This window comes from Lathamus discolor, chromosome 2, assembly GCF_037157495.1.
Source record: "Lathamus discolor isolate bLatDis1 chromosome 2, bLatDis1.hap1, whole genome shotgun sequence".
Classification (NCBI taxonomy): Eukaryota; Metazoa; Chordata; class Aves; order Psittaciformes; family Psittacidae; genus Lathamus; species Lathamus discolor.
In genome coordinates this window covers 131249226-131269788 of record NC_088885.1, presented here as the reverse complement: position 1 = coordinate 131269788, position 20563 = coordinate 131249226, and the positions used below count along the sequence as shown (strand labels likewise).

The 20563-nt window shown below is 41.6% G+C and overlaps 1 protein-coding gene across 1 annotated transcript; it reads right to left on the bottom strand.

Annotated features, from left to right (window-relative positions):
* Positions 1 to 3076: 3076 nt before the first annotated feature.
* On the bottom strand, positions 3077 to 20432 carry CHMP4C (charged multivesicular body protein 4C). The gene is made up of 5 exons (XM_065668512.1): positions 20079 to 20432; positions 12835 to 13012; positions 11773 to 11887; positions 8850 to 8958; positions 3077 to 6313 (listed from the first exon to the last, which is right to left on the bottom strand). The coding sequence occupies exons 1-5, from the start codon at positions 20272 to 20274 to the stop codon at positions 6252 to 6254; spliced, it is 660 nt and encodes a 219-aa protein (XP_065524584.1). The 5' UTR covers positions 20275 to 20432; the 3' UTR covers positions 3077 to 6251.
* Between the last annotated feature and the right edge of the window lie 131 nt (positions 20433 to 20563).

The following is a 20563-nucleotide window of genomic DNA, read 5'->3' as shown; positions in this document are numbered from 1 at the left end:
CAAGGCACTCTAGCAGCCTCTTGCTGCAGATCCGAAGGGTTTTTCCTCTCAAGCTGCTGCTTGTGCAGTGGAAAAAATATATTTGCAAAGCACAGTGAAAAAATCAAAGCGCTATCTATATGATGTATGCTCCTTGTCCTTGATATCCTTCTGTTATGGTTTCCCCTTTCCAGCCTATCACCTTCCTTCCTTCAGGAGGAACATTTGATAGTGCCTTACTTTAGGTGCTCTTATAGTACCTGAAGGGGCTACAGGAGATGCTCCAGAGCACAGCAGTACTTGTTCCAGTGTCATACTGATTGTTCGGGAGTGCTCAGTAAACAACCCCAGTCACACACAGACCCAGCACTAGAACAACCAACTGGGCTGCAAAGTTTGTTCCTTACTGGGCAAAGGGCCCAAACCCAGTTCAGCTCTGCTGTGTAGCCAGTCCTGAAACGGGGCCTATCCGCTGAATGTGTCAGCTCAGACTGAGTTTCCTTTGACAAATAAGACCTCTCCTTCTTGGTAAAATTAACTTTTAAGATCCAAATCCTCAATAAAAGTAGTGATTTGTTCTACACCTGAACCTCCTCAGCAGCCTCAAAACCAACAGTTGCCATACCTTCCTATAGACATGTCCCACGTGTTCCCCCCTTAACCCAGTGCAGCACTGGCATTACCACACAACTACAGACACGCACTGAACCCTAGCAAGGGCTGAGACAGAGGTTTGACTGAGAAATCCCTCTTCGCAGCTCAGTGTCCTCAGCTTGCCATGATGACACCCAGCTTGCAGCGGGTCACTGCAAAGCACAATTTGCTGAACCAGTACTAAAGAGGTTGAGTCCCTTCATCACGCTGGGCTGAACTTTCCTTCCAAAATAGGTACCTTTAACCGATTTAATGCTCCAATTTGTCATGGAGTGAGTGTGTAAAGAGGGGGCTGAAAAACTTCTTCATGAAGGTTTGCTTCTGAGGTCCTACTGACCTGCATGTTTGCAAGTCCAGAGCAGGGAACCAAGCTGTGTGCCAAGGTGGCTACAGAGCAGCTTGTGGGGAAGGTAAGAGAACAGAGGCCAGAAAAGCAGCTGAGAAGGCGGATTAGTATTTAGAAGCACATTTTAGCTCTGAAAAAGAGGGGATCTGGGGGAAAGTCAGAGGGTTCCCCCCCTTTTTTTTGAGCAGCACTTCCAAGCAGGCCCTTTTCCCTCCAGCACAGTAAGACTGAAACCAGGTCCTGTGTGAAACACAGCCTTCTGAGCCCGTTGGTGTTTACTGCTGTACGCTGAATCCAGAGCTCCTCCTGGAGGTCCGAAGAGTCCAAGCCATGCTGCTGATAGAGCTCATCACTGCTGCTCGTCCCTAACAGCGACCACCAACCACCCTATGTACATATAGTGTGTATAAAACAGGTAGGCATAGGATAATTACAGTAATCTTACATACACCTACATGGAGGCAGTCCTAGGTGACTTCAGTTAGTTCAACAGCTTCACCAAGCTACCTTTGGCAAGCTGAACCCAAGCACAAAAGATAATAAATCTGGATATATTCACACACTAAATATATCTGAAGAGTTACATTCCTCCTTTATTTTTTTGAGGAAAGGGTGTTTAACTCAGGGGGTTCAGGTAAGTAAGGGGGGATGTGCATATAAATCCTACTAGAACCCACAAAACACTCCTCACCCAGTCAGACAGTACATCTTTGGAAGCTGATGTAGCAATGATAAGTATTGAGGCTCATTACCTCCATGGGAAAAGTCAGCTAGCTCAGACCAATTAGCCTCCCACCTCTTCTATTAAATTTAGCTCACTCGCAAACCACAGCTCCTCAATTTAGACACACATTGCTATTCAATGTGTGCCTAGCCGGGGGACAGAGGGAAGTCAGCTAAGCATAGAACACGAAAACACGAGGACACGTAGTGTGCAGGAGAGGGGAGCAGGGCAGCTCAGGGGCCATGGTGCCAGCCGAGTTGTACAGGGGTGTTTAGAAATTTCTAGGCACATACTAACATTTTACAACTCCATCTGTTACACTGCAGCTATTGATCCCAAGAGTTCAGTGATGGCCAGGTAATTACTTGTTGATAACAAAACAATAAACCACTTAAACCATGATCAGCCACATGAACAAGGCAGGTTTTCCCTACACTGCACGTCTGACTGTACAGTGCTACAACGGTGGGTCTTGTAATGGTCTCTGCAACACAGACGTCAGAAAATATGACAGCTATATTAGACTTCAAGTATTTGCCATTTCTTAAGATGTTCAGGCTATTCCCTGCTGCTCAGTCATTTTTGAGACTAAAGCTTGCTCCTGATGTTTCTAAAATAATAATTTAGGTTCCACATCAGGAAAAATTGAGATTTCCTCATCAGAAACACTCACCATCCCTGCCCACACACCCACAGCTGTACACACAGCTGCACGTGGACACACTGTAACAGTTCCCTGAGGTTTTGTGATGGAGGCTTTAGGCTCCATAAAGAAGTAAAGATGAGGTGCCCAAGCAGTCGAACTCTCTCCACATCAGATAATGAATGTTGGTCTTAAGTCACTGCTCCAACACTGTATACATGTGCAAACATACATGTATGCATGCACAGGAAGTGTGAAATGCTATGCACACACACTTCAAGATCCTAATGAGCTGCATTAAAAAGCGCATTACTTTATTTGCTTCAATTCAGCCTTGCCTGTAGTAATTTTTCATGTTTAAAAGACCTGGCTATTCTTCCTTTCCACTATGGGTTGGAAAGTGAAATAAATATATTTATGAAACAATGAAGAGATCATGGGTTGGGGTGTGGGGAAGTGAAGTAGGTATTTTGGACATGTTAAAATAAAAGAAGCGCTTGCTAAACAACTGTTAAGTGTGAAGGAATGCAGCCCAAAAACCACAGCATATGCTGTTTGGGTTTTTTATTGTTTGGTTGCTTTTTCAAACCATACCCCCTTCAAAGAATTCCTGGATTCCAGCCTGATGCTGAAAGATTAATACATTAAAACAATATTTCCTAATATCCAATATCCTCTAAGGAGCACTGTATCCTAATGACAGTGTAAGGAGAGTACTTACAGTCTTGCCTGATAGGAAAATAAATTTAATACAATCATATAAGACAAATATGACACCAAAATACTTATTTACAGCATATATTAACTCTCTGTTTATTGATACATTTCCCCCCCTTTTAAAGATATCCAGTTTAAAAACATCCAAGCCTGTTCAGAGAAGAAAACCTTCTCAAAACAAGCAAGAAACAAGAAAGGAAGCAGTTATAGTGCACCATCTGCTGCCAGTCCTCTTGTAAAATATGTTCCAGTCAATAGACAGTATATTTACAGAAACACGTTGACACTGTTCACTCTCATCTGCTTACATATTAAGCAAATATCATCTTGGCACGAAGAGAGACATATGTTCAAAGAAGGAAGAGCCATTTGTCATACTGTCATCTGAATTTATGAAGGAGAGAGCTGCCACCTCAGCTGAATTAAATCCCTAGAACCCCTCTGCTTTTGAAGAAAACCCATCACCTACTGCCTCCCAGACAAACCTGTCAACAAGCACTCCTGGAGACCCATACTGTATTTTGGTGTGTACACATGCCTACAGTATCCCTGAGTATAGCTTCGCCAACCACTCACATCCTAGCCTATAAACTGGTATGTGACTCTCTCCTCCAGAGCCACCAACCACCACACACAGGCTTTTATGGAAGCTCATCTGAATGAGCAGCTTATTTTCTTCACCCTTCAGAAATCTTGTTCCTAAAGTGCCTGGTTTGAAATCAGTAAGCTGAAGACACTTGAAGTTTCGCAGTATCAACCCTTGGCCAAAACATTGCTGAAGGTCAGCAGCCAGATGCTATCTTGCAAAGGAGAAGACTTTATCTAGATTTCTTCACCCTTGCAGAGTGTTCACATGGAAAGTTCTTACATAAAACAGCAGATCCACATTTTCCAAAGCAGACTGAAAATCACTTTAGTTTCAAACTGGAAGCTTAGAAACCTCTTTTGGCTAGGTTGTAGAGCACTTTAAATATATCAAGTGCTATGTGAAGTGCCAAGTATTGGAAAGCTAATTCAACCAAGAACAGATGCTAGAAGCCAACTTCTCCAAGCTACGCGCAGCACTATGTTAGTATGGCCTCACATTTAGAATACTAGATGTGTCCACAGGCACATAGCCAGCCTCACACAGTGGTGCAATCAGTGTACGTTAATACTTTCTGTACCCAGTTCAGAGACTTGCATAAACTGCATACCTTGAAAACAGGGTTCCAGCCAACAGGATTAGCAATTGGATTCTAAGTAACTCCAAATACTTGTTATTTTATTAAATATGCCTGCTCATCCTGAATATCAGCAAGCATTACAACTGAGGAACATTTTGTTAGTGTTTGATTTCCTACTGAGAGTTCAAAATGTATTTTTAAATTTAAGGCAGGTTGGGGTTTTGTGGTTTTGTTTGTTAAAAAAAAAAAAAAAAAAAAGAAAGACATAAATTAAAAATTATACAGTTCCAGGTTTTCTCCACTTAGCAGAAAGGCACAATTTTCTGGTACCTCCAAACCTTGGGACAGAATTAACACACTTGTGTTCTTTCCGAGTAAGAAATGCATCCAAAGTAAAGTGGCAAAGCTTGATTGTCCTTTCAAATGGATGCAAACCAAAAGCAATTCCACTACAGAGAATAAAAAAGTCCTGAAAAACTGAATCGCTCCACAGGGTTTGTAAATGTGGTGTTTCATCCATGAGCTCAAGTTGAAAGGTTCTGAGCACGCCAGCATGCCATGTCCAGAAACACACATAGCTTATGCTTTACCTAAAATCTAAGAAGCTGAAGCCTATTGCAGCCTATTTAAGCTGAACACCCAGCACATAGCCTAAAGCCTACAGCAGAAGGGGTCAGTCTTCCACTGAAACAGAACTACAGAAATCAAGTCTCTCACTATACCCCAAGTGGTTCAATCACCAATAAATTTAAATTAATACAGAAACAAGAAGAGTGATTGATGTCACTCTGCTTCCCACATTCCTCAGAACTCCACAGTGTTTTACTATTTCCACGTGACTGACAGCAGACTACTAGCATAGAGCTTAAGTTTCATTTAATAGAATTTCTTAGTACAAAGCAGCCTATTCAATTCTTGTTTTGTATTAGAACAGTGATTTCTCTATATATGTAGTAGTTTAGCACTCAGAGTGGCTTTTTTTCCTCAAGCTATAAAGTTGTCAGTTGGACAGCAACACTTTACAACTTTACAACTAACCCAGAATCAGCTTTTAACCAGGGTTAAAAAGGCATTTTGAATGCCACATGCTGGTATCATTTCTGTTCAGAAATTGAGTAAGAAAAAAAAACCTGAATGCTCAAAAGATTATTTTGAAATTGTATAATTAAAAATGTGTTACTAATTGCTTGGAGGATGGGTATTATCATACAAAGTAAAGACTCAGCCTAGAAAGAGACAGTAGAGTAAAACAAAGGAAGGTCAAATCTCTTCCGGATCTTCGACGGGGTTAGCAGAAATCAGTTTTGTTTGGCAGAGATCTGTAAGAACTTGGACATTCAATTTTCCCCAATCACTGTAAAACTGTTCTTTAACCAAGAAGGAAATAGTTCAAAATACAATTTAACCTGACCTACAGAAGTGCAGGGGATATTGTGACCAAAGTTAAACCAAAAATACCTATCCCACTTCAAAAACCTGCAGAAGAGTCTCCTCTTAATATCTAGGTCACCATAAATTGCTCCAGGCAGACTGTTTAAATCTCCATGTCTAAATGAATGGCTATTAGCTCTTGGGCTCAAAGGAACTTGCAAGTCAGGACATGAATAAAGCTTTGCTAATATTCAAATAGTCTGAACCAAATAACCCTCTAGGACAGGGCCTTAATGACTAACTTTTGCATTTCAACAACAAATCCAGCTGTGTGTGAGGTACATAGGTTTTACAAATCAGCCAGACATAGTACAACATCACCCAATAAAAACTGATACTGATAACAAAACAAATCTCTGGCCAAGGCTGAAAAAAAGTTTGATGCTTGCAGTTATGGCAACTATTGCATTTTTTAATTGTTTATTTTTAAAGTGGTTTTGTAATATGGCAGTAACACTACTCTTAGCAAGATTGGCCACAAAAAAACAGCCTTCACGAAATGAAACCACAGTACATCAGTAGCTATAAAACAGCTTTACAGCTCTGTACATCTGCACTGTAACATCCAGTGCTATAAAAAAACCCATGGTCTTATGAAGCCCAGGCAGCAAGCTTCTTCATTTCATCTTCATCCTCTGCTCTCTTCCTGGTTGCTGCAAAGAGAGAGTAACAATAACCATCAACTAAATGTGACAGTCAGAACCATTTTATTTGTTAGCATGAGGACTGGCATAGTGCTTCTCAGTCTAAATATCTCAGATTAATTTATTGAATAGCAAGCTAAACCTAGATAATACAGTAATGAAGCTGCTGAGGGATGCAACTACTTTGCTCTCACTGTTATCTCAAATATAACCCCAAGGTCAACAATATGGGTCTGATGTAACTCGGAGCAATCCCAGGCACAGCTACAGGCTGGGCAGAGAAGAGATTCAGAGCAGCCCAGCAGAGAAGGACTTGGGGGTGTTGGTTGATGAGAAAATGAACGTGAGCCGGCTTCAGTGTGCGCCTGCAGGCCAGAAAGCCAAACGTAGCCTGGGCTGCATCAAAAGGAGCGTGTCCAGCAGGTCGAAGGAGGTGATCCTGCCCCTCTATTCTGCTCTTGTGAGACCTCGCTTGGAGTATTGTGTGCAGTTCTGGTGTCCTCAAAATAAAAAGGACATGGAACTGTTGGAACAAGTCCAGAGAAGGGCCACAAGGATGATCAGGGGACTGGAGCACCTCCCGTATGAAGATCAGCTGAGAAAGTTGGGGCTGTTCAGCCTGGAGAAGAGAAGGCTGCATAGAGGAGACCCCATAGCAGCCTTCCAGTATCTGAAGGGGGCCTATAGGGATGCTGGGGAGGGACTCGTCGCTGGAGACTGTAGTGATAGGACAAGGGGTAACGGGTTAAACAGGGGAAGTTTAGATCGGATATAAGGAAGAAGTTCTTTACTGTAAAGCTGGCGAGGCACTGGCATGGGTTGCCCAGGGAAGTTGTGAATGCTCCATCCCTGGTGGTGTTCAAGGCCAGGTTGGACAGAGCCTTGGGTGAGGTGATTTAGTGTGAGGTGTCCCTGCCCATGGCAGGGCAGCTGGAACTAGATGATCTTAATGTCCTTTCCAACCCTAACTATTCTATGATTCTATGCTTCCTACTGAAAGGCTCCCAGAAGAAATACATTTAATCTCTAAGAGTTGTCACATAAAGCAAGTGTCCCCAGGAATGCTGCCAATTCTCTCACTGCCACTTGAGCAGGCGCAAGTGACCGATCCCTGGCTGGCTGCACATCCTGCTATCTTTCCAAATAGCACTGAAGAGCTCTGCATGCGCAGGTCCAGCCTCACCGCGTTTTAATGGGAGCTGCCATTTGTTAAAAGGAAGAAATTCCTGAACTGTCTTTGTTCAGATGATATCAGTTAACCAGTCCCTACTCTGCAAGTGACACTGACTCACTGTGCGACTAGGGAAGATCACTATGACTTGCTCCATCTCAGTTTCTTCAGTTCTGAAATCAGGAAGGTAACATGTATCTCCAATGAGAAATACTAACAGTTCTTATTTTTCTATTGCTGTGTAACAGTAAGCATGGAGTTTCAGAAAAGACAAGCTGGTTTTGCAAGGCCTTAAACTATAGAATTGTAACCAGATAATTTTGCCTGAAGCAGCCATACAGATAGATGAAGCAGCAAATTAAAAGAAGCACACAGAGATGGCCTGGGTTTAATAAAAAAAGTCAATTGGCACAGCTATATCTGGAAAAGGATGTATGAACAAGTCATAAACGCCCAGACTGTAACTTGCACTGGGTTTTCCTAAATCTGCTTTTTATTAGCTGTTTTACAACTGACTTCAGTAGATGAGGCCACAATCCCAATCTGAACATTTGCAACTGCTTCTCAGGATTTAAGTGCTGTCTGCTAAAACACATGTAAGAGTCTCTTAGCTGAACTGGTCTACATAACCTGTTCTGCAGCAGAAAGCACCATAAACAACCTTTGTAACGTGTGTGCTGTCCTTACCATCAAACATTTATACTGTTTTACTAGCATCAGTACACAGCAAGTCTTTCAGCTGGTAGAGGACAACAGGGACACAGTGAAAGGTGTATTAAAAGTCAACTGTCTCTGGCTTAATTTAAAATGAACAGGGCAGACCTACAGAAAAAGAAGGCTACTGCTTAATACCAGGAATAAGTCTGCTCTGTAGAAAGCAAGCAAAGGAATGACAATATTTCTTTAAATGTGTACTTCCTGCTGCTTCCTTAATTTCTCATTAAAATACCAGTTGTAAATATCAAACCCCTACCCTACAAAGCTGGATCTTTGTGATGCAAACATTTTCAATATAGGTCAGACTCCAATTTAAAAAGACTAAGGATTTAATTGTTAAAAAAAAAAAAAAAAAAGTATTCCCATTCCTCAATAATCTCACTCTGTTTCAGGAGATGCATCAGTACATGCCCAAGGTCAAGTTCCCCAAGTTTTTCTCCCCAGATCTACAGAGAATTTAGTGCTAAATGCTTTCATACAGGAAAGCAGAGATCCATTCTGCTTTTCCTGATAAAAGGATACAAAAATAGGAACAGGAATCTATAATACTTTAAAAGTTAAACCAGAGTTAAGTATATCTTTGAAATTCTCTCTTCCTCTCCTTCTCACATCATGGCTTAATCATGAGTAATGTAAAATGGCAAGCAGGCAGTTTACCAGGGTGAGAAGGCAGCGATGTGGACGGAACACTTGGCAGCCTGACATCTCTCATTCCCTTGTTCAATTCTTCTTGCTCCAGTTCTTCTAATTCTGCCATCAACTCATCCTAAATTCAAGGAAAACATTTACAGTTTCACTGACTTGACAGTGACCTCAGGCAAGGGCACATTTAATCACCATTAAACAAAGCACTACTGAAACAAACAAACAAACAAACAAAAAGAACAAAAACAAAACAGTTTACACCTGAAAATAAATATGAAAGACCAGCATATCACAAGTATGATTTTTTACTAAATGTGGGTGGTAAGAGTAAACCTCAACTGAAAGTTGCAAGAAGGATAATGGAAGTTAGAAACAGGACAAGGAATAAAATTAGAAAGAAAACTGATAGCAGTGTGATACTTATCAAAAAGGCAAACACAGGAAAAAGAGAAATCCCACTGCCATCCTCAGGTTTGTTCCAAACTGGAGCCTGTAGTCTTTAACAGATTCTGATTTTAATGTGCAATTTCCTCCATTTTAAAAACAGTTTCCACTGGTTACACAGTAGGCTGACACTGAATATTGTGCTTCAACCCTATCACACAAGTCCAGGATTATATATGATTTCAAAGTAGCACTAGAATCAGAGCTGTCCTTCTGGGTCCTGTTATTCACTCGTGAAGCATGTAACACACTTGGACTTTTAGCTGCAGAAGCTGATTTGGACAGATGATCTGATCCACTTGTATAATACTAAAAATAAAAATGGCTATACACTTTTTTTAAAAAAGCCTATTTGTTTGCTGGACTTTCTCAAAGAAAGGAAGCTAAATATTACATATTTGTAGAGCAATGGACCTTTGCCACATTAATAAATGGTTTAAAAAGAAACACTTGGCAAAAGTGGCTGGGGAAAAAGTGGCTGTAGGAAAGTGAGATCTAACAGGAACTGAAATGGGCTTTGCCTACCCATTTATACCTAACTTATCACCAATGTGGAAATTCAAATGTTAGCCACATAGTCACTACAGGCCTTCTCAGACTTGCTTCCTCATGTTTTTGTATCTTGAGGCCAAAGAAAGGCTAGTTTGCCTACCTGACCTAGTTCACAATGCAAATGCTGGGATACCATCTATAAATTTCAGCATCAGGTCAATAGCTGATGAAGTTCAATTGACAGCTGATCCCTCAAGGAAATGCGCAAGTCTGGGACCTCATATCTAACTTAGGCATTTAGCTGAAGAGCTAATGTGTCTGTACTTTTAGTGCCCCAGGCAGTGCTGTGAATACAAGCTTCTTTAAAAGTTAGTATCCAAGCTGCTGTAAGGTCAATGGAAACAGGTAATTCAGAAGACCTCTACATGATCATCTAACACCCTCCAATACCAAATTAGCCCTTACCAACCTCTGCTGAACACAAACAATTCAGAGGCAGTATCAGCCAGAACAGGCTCTCTTTAAAAAAAAAGAAAAGAAAACCATGATCATGACTCCTACAACTTTAACATAATAATGTAGTGGCTAGAATATTTGCTATTGAAGTGAGACAAGTTATTCTCATCCTCAAGCATGGATTTAACTTACATTTCCCACAACTCAGGAACTGCTTTACAACTAGGCTGTGGAGAATTGCAATAGCTATAACAAATCTCCTCTCTCCTCTTATCCTAGGCCAAAAAGAGCACAGGGGGAAGATACGTGAACTCTCAGGTTCTAGGCTTTGTCCATGGGAATGTATTTCACATCAGAAGCAGGCCTCCAAGAAAGGACAGCATCTCCTAGTAAGCATCCTGCTCAGGCAGGACAGAGCTTTTTTGCATTCTTCATGACATACACTGTATCAATGCAAAGAGAAAGAACCCTTAAGTTTCTGTGTCTTTCTGGAACAGTAGAAATTACATGCTTCCATGATCTCCTTACACCCATGCCACACATATGAAGAGGAAATCCAAGTGTGTGGTCAAAATGTCTTTCAAAAAAATAAAATTAAATGTCATTCTCCAACACAAATCACCTCCTAACCCAGCAATTAAGTCACTGATTCCAGTGCTCTCAAGCTGAAGTGTCCTGGAGACCAAACTTGCCAGTTACTGGAGAAGGGCTACAAGTATTAGGCCCCAGTACAAAAGCAGGTGCTGATAACATGATGCCCTATGTGACAGCAGCTTAGTCTCCCAGAACAGGAAATGTGCCCATCAACTTAGACTAGCATCTCTTAGGAACTGCCAGGTCAATCTACAACATGCTTACTAAGTCTAGATTCCTACAATTTAAGCAATGGTGAAAAGTAAAAGACACTGTATAGCTGTTTGGAATGGCAGTGTTTTTCAGTTGCTTGAAACCCAGTTTATACAGGTCAAATCCCATTCCTTGTGCCAGTAACAATTAAACTGTTTCTTCAAAAGTCTATTTACATTCAAAGTGGAAAAACAGGAAAGCAGATAATGGGAATAAAATACAGAGAATCATTACTGTTCTCAACAAATTATAACTGCTGAATGAAACCTCCCTTTCCCCAAAGTCAACCTAATGGATCTACTTCTGCAGAAAATCTGGAACACAGGGAAAGCACCTGCATCTCCAAGCACCAAAAATGACTTTAAAAAAAATGGTCCAAATATTCAGAATTGTGAACAGTTCATGGCATACAAATATGCACTTAGTCAAATGGATGTTTATTTGGAGCACAAAAAATTGTATGTTTCAGTGTCCACATGTAGCAGTACAAATCACATGTTTTAGTGACCTCCTCCCTTATTATATATATAAAAAGAATGCGAGAAGTAGGCAAACATCCTAGATGGGGTAAGCTAGAACCAAGGAATTTCACACCAACACCTTTTGAGAAACAAACCACCAGAACAAGCCACTAGACAACAACAAAATAGCTATGGAATCATTTAACAGCTATAACTCGCAGGCCTGAAGTACTAACCTCATCAAACTCATCACCGAAGGCAGCTCGGTTTGAGATAGCGTCTGAAATTTCCTGGGCAACATCTTGCTGTTCAGTGATATCTTGCATTAAATCATCGATTTTGTTCAAGTCCCTGGCAAGATAACATAGAAACATTTTTAAAAGACAGTTCATCATTCAAATCCTACAAAAGAGACTTAGAAAACCTTGAACAGATTCTATCTTCTTTTTATGCCATGGCTGCATATAAACAGCAGAATTTACAGGGAATAATTTCGCTCACCTACACCTTAATGTTTCCTGGCAAGCTTCTGTGTGTTTCAGCCAGTCAAATTTCTTCCACTTTGCGACTGTAAGAAAGGTCAAACTGCAGCAGTTTGTGTCTCTCTCCCTCTCTGTGCTTCTCAGCCAAGAGTCTCATCCTCTGGGCAGATCCCATCTCTTTCCTAAAGTCAGCATCTTTACAGATGGATCTTTTTTGATGTTAAACCGGGGGGAACTTAACAGGACTATACTCCATTTTAAATCTTCCCCTTATTGTTAACTTCATTATTGTTTCAGTTCCTGTTTACTTCTCCCAGAACAATCTTTCTCATTTAACTGTTTATTCAGGCAGGAAAACAGCTCATGAAACATGGAACATACAAAAATACTACATAGACAAAAAAAATGTCCCTCTCCTTTATTCAGGTCTAATTTGTACTTTGAATCACACAGCCCAGCTTACAGACTTTGAGGAAAAACGTCCACTTAGTTTCTTCAACTAAGTTTGCTTCTGAAAAAAAAAACCCAAACAAAAACCAACCAGGGATAGAGGCCAATCTCCACTGCCAAGGCAGACTTAACAAAAACCAGGTACTACATGGATCTCTCTAGTTAAGCGAGCTTCCTTCAAGACTAGCTGTTAAGAAAAGCCATTTTTCTGCCAAATATAACACCACTGCATCAACAGCATTCCTGACATTAAATGTCTGAGCCAAAAATAAAGTCAAAACAGTCTGATTTGTTAAAATATTCCTCAGTGATGAAACAGCTTGAAAGTGGTTAGTAGAGCTCAACTTGAAAGCTATTAGCACTTACATATTTTCATGTACTTTTTTCATAGCTTGTGCAGCATAGCCCATATTCTTGAGCACTTCTGTGTTGGTGTGGGAATTCTCCAATGCCTCTCTCTGGAACTCAATGGTTGAAAGTGTCCCATCAATTTGACTCAACTGTTTCTCGTATCTCTTTTTTCTCTTCAGTGCTTGTAAGGCAGCTGGAATGGGAAGAGGCAAAGTACACTGTGTATTTTTACAGCAAAATGCAAGGACAAGAAATTCAGCACCAAGCCAACCTGCAGAATTTATAATTCTCACCCTCCTACCTTACTAGTAGGGAGACAAACTTTGACCACACCAGATCAGCAGCCTGTTTATCACCAACATGCTGTTGCATGAACATGCTGGGAAGCCTCTTTTAGATTAACTCCTTTGAACACCACAGGGAAGAGCATCTTCTTCCTCCACTGCGGGAGATCGTGAACTCCATCCTGTGCACACAGGCAAAGCAGGGAAGACAGGGAGGAAAAAGAAAAATGTCAGAGCGAAGTCAGAAAGGAGGAAAAAGGGGAAAAAGAAGAGGCTACAAAACATAAGTAAAAACTAAGGAAGACAGTGTAAGAAGATCTGTCGTGATAACCACACCTCCATCTGTGCTGCTTTCTAAACTTGGTCTCAGCAGCAGAAACTGTCAGATGCAATGGAAAGCCCAAACAGCCTAACCAAGCAAGTCATTAGATCAGATGAAGACTCATATTTCTGTGGCTTTCAGCTGCATCTATTTCTTTACAATCACTTACGAGCATGACCTTTAAACCTTAGAACTTGAAAACATAAAAAAACCTTGTAAACACAGCCACGGTCAAGTCCAGCTACTCCCTATTAACTTTGTAAATCACTGAGATTAGTCTTTCACTAAGATCAGTCTTTTATATTTGCTAAATTATGAGCAGCGTACTTTGCACAGAGTAAATCATTACCAGAATGAATGCATGTGACACGGAGAAGGAGAAAAGAACTTTCTCTTGGCCTCTGGGTGTGGAACACACACAATCTTGCCACAAGTATTTCCTGACCACTGTCCTTTCCAACCTACACATGTGCCAGGCAAGACAACAAACAAACCAAACCAAGAGACTGAGTTAACCCATAGCTTTTTCAATGCTATTAATAGCCATGTCTTTCCCTTTACTCTTACATTCAATTTTTAAATGAGGTTCAGATCCAGCAAACAACAGCAGCACTGCAGCCCCCCAAACTCAACCAACAGCAGCAATTACTGTTGCTTTCCTATTGGAAAAATTGCCCACATGCAATAATACTGAACCTTGACACTGGGGTACACAACTTTGCAAATGAAGTTAGGATCCCTCCAAGAAGAGGCATAGATTTACGGTGTGCAACAACACACTAAAAAAAAAAAAAATTAAAAAATCTAGCACTTTGTTGACACATGCTTGAATCAACATGGTCAAGACTGCTCATTGTTAGCTGTGTGAAGACAAGCATTTGCACAGGCTAAGAGCAACCTGGCTTAACGGAAGGTGTCCCTGCCCATGGCAGGGGGGCTGGAACAAGATGATCTTTAAGATGATACTCCAACCCAAACTGTTCTATGATTCTAGCACCAGCAGTAAAATGTTTCAGGACAGCAAACCACAATCACAACAGACTAATAATCACAGTATTCAAATTCAGGATTTTCGCAGGTTTTGGGGGATGGTGCAAAGATCATGCATACTGTGAAAGCATGAACGCCAGGTGATGCCATGTAAACTGCAAGTGTGAAAAACTGTAAAATTCTCATTAGCAATTCCAAAATACACCAGTTTGATTTAATCCCAAATATTTTTTTACATACTTATTTCCCTACTTATTTATGCTTATTATTGTTAGTATTAGGACACCAACCACTTCCTTCCTTAGCTTCAGTTGAATCAAAATTTGATCTTAGGATTCTTATGTTAGGAAGCCAGAGATTTCAGGTAAATTTTATAGTCTAAAAGTGTGCATAACACTGGCTGTGACAGGGAGGGCTTCAAAGCCCTGTGGACTGAGGAACACTAGCTGGTGCAGAAAGACTTCCACTGGTGCAAGTAGCTACTACAGGGCGATATTTCCAGTTGTTGTTTTTCAGAAATGGGTCTCTGTAATGGTGCTGTTATTACTGACTGCTCAGAGAGAAAACGGATTTCCTCAGTTACATACAAAGAAGTTCTCAAAATCCTTAAGGTTCCTGTATTAACACTTAATTAAACCACACCCAAACTAAGAAACCATGGAAGAAGCTGAACTCTGTGTGACTTCAACTATTCGTAAACAGCTTTTCCTAATTACTGTAGTGCAATATATCACCTTTTTTAATTCTCTTTGGTTTTACCAGTGACTTATAGAACAAAGCACTTCACAGGAAATCAATTCATATTCCTTCCTTACCAAGACATAATAAATTCCCACACCACACTATGTGATTTTTCTCATTTATATTAAATGACTGCCCTTCATTGTGCAGTTTTGTTATAGTAGCTTCTATAGCTAAGAGAATTTCCTTCTTATTTGAAATGTATTTTTCTGGTTTACAGATTATCATGAACTTTAAGTGCTTTTCTATTGCACATACAAGCAGATCTAAGAATGGTACTGAAAAAGGGTGTAGCCCATTGCAAAGATTTCAAAGGGAGACAGCCCAGGGAGGAAGAGTCTAAACAAGGGTAGAGTGAGGAAGCAAGTGTATCTAATACCAGAAAGAGGTGGAGGTCTTCTTCTGGGGGGTAAAAAAAGCATCTCGTACACTGTCTTTGTTGTGCTCCAAAAAAGCCAATGCAACTCCTGCATTTCAAAATCAAATGGTCAGCACTTGGCTGGGCTTTAGCACATTTCCAGCAAGCAGGAATACAACAGAAGCTCATAGAATAGGAAACACTGCTTTCAATCTGAGGTTTTACTTCTAACACAAGGGGTGGAACATCAGTAGACTAATATATCAGTTTAAATATGCATATTAAAGAGCTACTATTATTAACATACAGAAGGACTCTTCCATTATCACTACTATGCTTCATTAAGGAATCAGAAATGGTTAGCTGGGCAACAGTAATCCTGGATACACTTAATATCGAGATTTCTAAAGCAAAGAACAAAAGTAGTGACACAAAGATCTGTGGCACCCTCTTCATGGTTTCATGACAGATCAGAATGAAAAGAGAATTCAGTGATATCAACACCTTTACCTGTCAAGCCCACCACCAACACCCATTAGTATACAAATTACAGATGATTTCATCTTTTGAAGTACAAACAAAAGCATTGTCTTTTAACCCTTAAAATTCCCAGGGGGGAACTGGGGAAGAAGAATGTTTCTTAAGGAAATATAACACCCCTGTGAAAATACTGAATCACATTCTCAGATACAGTTCACAGACCTCAACTTCATTCCTGCAAGGATTACAACTTCTGATCTCCCTTACATCACAGACAACCCAAAGAAGTGCTGATGAGGCTATAAAAAATTATACCACTCTAAGTAAACTCATTATCAGCATTCATAATCCTTAAAACCTTGAGGGGGAAGCCACATACAGTTACAACTGAGGGGCTAATTCAAGAACAATAATGAATTTGACTTGTTATAGCCACTCCAGTTCATGGCAAGACACTTGAAATGTGATCATGAAGATCAGAGAACAATAGTTGTAATTCACAGAACAAAGACACATGAAGGACTTCCTCATATCTCTCTGCCAGAAACCCTCAGCCCCAACCTGTCATACAGCCTGCCACAGGCACGATGGCCCTGTCTGTGTTGAAGTGCAACTACTGTACTGTTGTTTGCCTTCAACAGCCTTCTGGTTACAACTAACTCACTGAAAAGGAATGCTACATGGCCACATGAACCCTGTTCATACGTACCACACAACATATTTAGCTGTATCTACTTGTAAAAGCCTACCTGTTACTCCAACTTTCTATATGGGTTTTGTCCCCAGTGGTACTATGTGGCTCTTCATGGTTAAGATTTAATCCTATTCTAGATGGCTGCTTTTAACTTTATTCTTCTCAGTTAGCTATTTTTTTAGGTTCCGTGAAAGATTCCAGGCTGAACCAACACCTAGTCACGTGTATGTTACTTTCACAGGCATAGGTGCACTTCAGGAAATGCATTTCCTTTTAAACAGAGTTCTCAAATACTCAGCATCACTTTATGTCCTTTGAATTTTCCTGTATGATCTTCAAAATAATGAAGATGAAAGGCCAAACTGCACATGGTCTTGGCAGCTGTGAGCTGGTTGAAACTGAGATACCCAAAAAAATCATGACTTTGGATCTGGAATGAGGAAGAGATTAAAAGGCAGTGGTAACTGTGAAAACAAATGCTGCTTATCATGACATAACCTCTGCAGAGGGAATTCCAGCACACATACCTGTTTTGAAAACCCTTGAGTGGTCTAGCTACAGTAAGATATTAATGGGGAATACTGGAAATGTATCACAACAGGAACTGCAGAGCTACTCACTTCATAAAAGAGAAGCCAAAAATATTTACATGATGTTTCACGTCTATTAGCATAGCTAAAGTGTTACAGCTTTTAAATCAAGTTAAGCCTACTGATGTCACATGAACCCACTCAAGAATCATCTGAGCTAATGAAAAATTGCTGGTGCCTGAATCTGCTCTCTCCTGTGACAGTATTACAGACTCAGACTCACGCACCTAAAATGAAATGAGATCATGCTAAGTTGGTGCATTTTCTATACACAGATGCATCTGGCTCCAGTCTTGGACAGTCCCATTTTGGTTTCCACAGGCTTCTCCATAGATGCAATTAAGAAAAATCAACATTAAAAATTACCTGCAAGGTCCCTTTGAAAGATTCATTTTAACAACGCAACATAGATTAAAACTTTTATTATCTCATTTGTGTGTATGTTTACATAATGCTACAATATATGCTGGTTAGCACAGATTTCCTGTGAACTATATAGTACAGTACAGCAGCTAAATACACTGTCACATGTATTTACATACAGCAATCAAACTGTAAAGCAACTGACATATCAAACGAAGAGGTATTATTAGGGATTTAAGTTCATTCACTAGCCTGCTAAATTCAAGCACTTCAGCACATCAAGGTAATGTCTCTTGTTACTCCTCTGACTGTACTTATACTATCCCATTTTGGCTTTACAACCTTTTTTGGCACGAAAAAAAAACCCACTCTGCACTTTTTGCTCTACTCCTGTCTCTTTACTGTTGTTAGCTGTCCAGTCCTTAGCAAACAAGACAAAAGGGAGTTATTTTTAACCATGATCAGCTCAACAATCCAGTTTGCAGCATAACTCCACAAATAATCACATAGATAAACAACTAGGGGAATTGCATACTGAGCACAGCAGCAGACACAAAGATCTGGGAGAAAAGCTTCATATGTCAAACACTGCATGCTTGAAGCACAAGGCCAAAAAAGACCTGAAACCAGCATCACCCAGCCAAGTTAAAGGAGAAGCAGATCCGCCTCCTCCCAAGAACAAGTTCTCATTCCTGCCTGTGCACCACCCTTTCATTCACAGGTACCCAAGCACTTGCGCAGCTGCTGGGTCAAACAGGTAAATGGAACTTAACCTACCCTGGGTAAAAAAAATAACCCAGCCACAAAACCCCACAACATTATACAGCTGCATCCAGTTTTCTGAAATACACCCTTCAGGGAGCTCTGACAATGAAAGGCAGAGAGCATTTCTTCTTCCTACAACTATGACAGCTTAAAGTCCAGGCTTGGAATGACATTCCACAGCAGTGTGTCTGGATCTAAATAGGAATTGTTACAGTCACAGGAGCTGCCCTGTTCTCTTGCAGCCACCCTGATGCCCAGGCATGTGCACAATGAACCCAATCCCGGAAGCTATATGGTCACTGTCCCACAGCAAATTAGTTCTCAGCTGGATCACCTTCCTGAACTAGCTCACTGCATCCACACACAAGTGCCAGTACCTGAACAAAGGGACAAGAGAGACACTCCAGTTCCAGCCAAGGAAGTAGAAAGTGTGGGACTGGGACAGGCCTGACAGCTCCTGTGCTGCAGAGCAGCAGGCTGTTATGCTGCTGAACTGGCTTTACTCCCTCTGACTGACCGTGCCTTCAGATCTGTCCCATCTTAACTCATGCTTTTAGATCCTTTCTAACTAAAAGTTAGTTTATCTGCCTTTTGCTAATAATTATTAAATGCTAAATTATTACATGTATTTGGTTAGCCCATTAAAGGGCTAACCAAAACACCTTTAACACACAATTCTTCACAAGTTCTAAGTTACACCACAGTCATTTGTTAAATTATCAAGCAACAGAGAGAACAGATGAAAGAGCTACTCTTGTTATGCCACAAATTGTTAATTCAAAATGTTTTCCTTCTGTTTTGAAGTATGTAAAGAAAAATAAAGCTCAGAGTAGACAAACAGGTCTCCAGGTAACTTTAGGAAGTAATTTACTTGTTTCTCAAAGGCCTGTATAATCCCTCAGACATTGGCTACCATTATTCCCTTTCCAGGGGTACCAACATCAGTATAAGCAGGATCCAGACCTTATTATCCCTTAGTATCCTCTCCTCTGCAGATGACAGCAGCCCAGTAGTAACAAATCCGCTGAACTATCATTCATTTTTTAGTGGTATCATGTACTTCCTATGTGATTTGAGACAAATCACTGAATCACTTTGTTCCTCAGTTGCCAACAAGTATACTTTCCAACTCTCACAGTGGATATAACCTGTTTTTATCCATGAATATACTGAAGATCCTCACGTGCTTCAGCTCCTTTACTATCTGCACAACCAATGCTCAAAACCCAAGCTGTAATCCCCTTCCCACCTTGAACAGAAGTACTTCACACAGCATGTATCTAGCTGATGCCTGCACCGACTGTGATGCTAAGCACAAATGAACGTATGACACAGGGAACCACAGACAGTAAACAAGTGAGGAATAAAGCACCCCCTTATCATCCCACCACAGTAAATCCACAACGCCTTGAACACCAAGAGATGCCCAAGACTAAAAGCCACCGTCGTGTCCCAGCGTACACGCATCATGGCTATGCTTGCTTCAAGCCCACAACTTAACCACCAAACACGCTGCGTACCTGGACAGTGCAACCAGCAACGGCCCCCGCGAGACCCCCTCTTAACAGACACAACCTAGAAGAGTCTGAACCTTGGTATTTAAAGCCTCGCAAATCACCCGGCGGCAGACGGAGAGCAGCGGGCCCGGCCCACCCCAGCTACCGGGACTCACCTCGTTTGTTCTTGGTACCGTGCTGGCGGGCCAGCGCGAGCTCCCGCTCGATCCTCGTCTCCAGGTACACCTGCTTCTTGCTGAGCATCTCCTCTGTCTCCCGCAGCCGGGCCAGCGCCTCCTGCGGCGAGGGCCCCCGGCGGCCCTTGGAGGCGGACGAGCCGCCCCCCTTGAAGAACTTGGAAATCTTGCTCATGGCGGCAGCCCCTGCTCGGCACCCACCGACGACGGCTCTGGCCAGGCCGGCCCGCAGCAGGCTCTCCGCCCGGCCGTGACGGCACTTCCTGCACCCGCGGGCAGCGGCACTCCACCTGGCGGCGGGGCGGGCCCGACCCGGCCCCACCCTCAACCTGCCCGCCCAGGGGCGCCTCCGAGGGGACCGAAATGCCGCTGCCGCCGCTGCTGCCGCCGCCGCCGGGCCTCACGCGTGCCCCTTGGCCGCGCCGGGGAGGGGGCGGGAGGTGAGAGCGAGCTCTGTGGGGCTG

Coding starts and splice junctions, on each gene's coding strand:
- CHMP4C (XM_065668512.1), bottom strand. CDS start 20,274: ATGAGCAAGATTTCCAAGTTCTTCAAGGGGGGCGGCTCGTCCGCCTCC. Junction 13,013..20,078: donor CGGTACCAAGAACAAACGAG/GTGAGTCCCGGT, acceptor TTCCCATTCCAG/CTGCCTTACAAGCACTGAAG. Junction 11,888..12,834: donor AAAAAAGTACATGAAAATAT/GTAAGTGCTAAT, acceptor TTATCTTGCCAG/GGACTTGAACAAAATCGATG.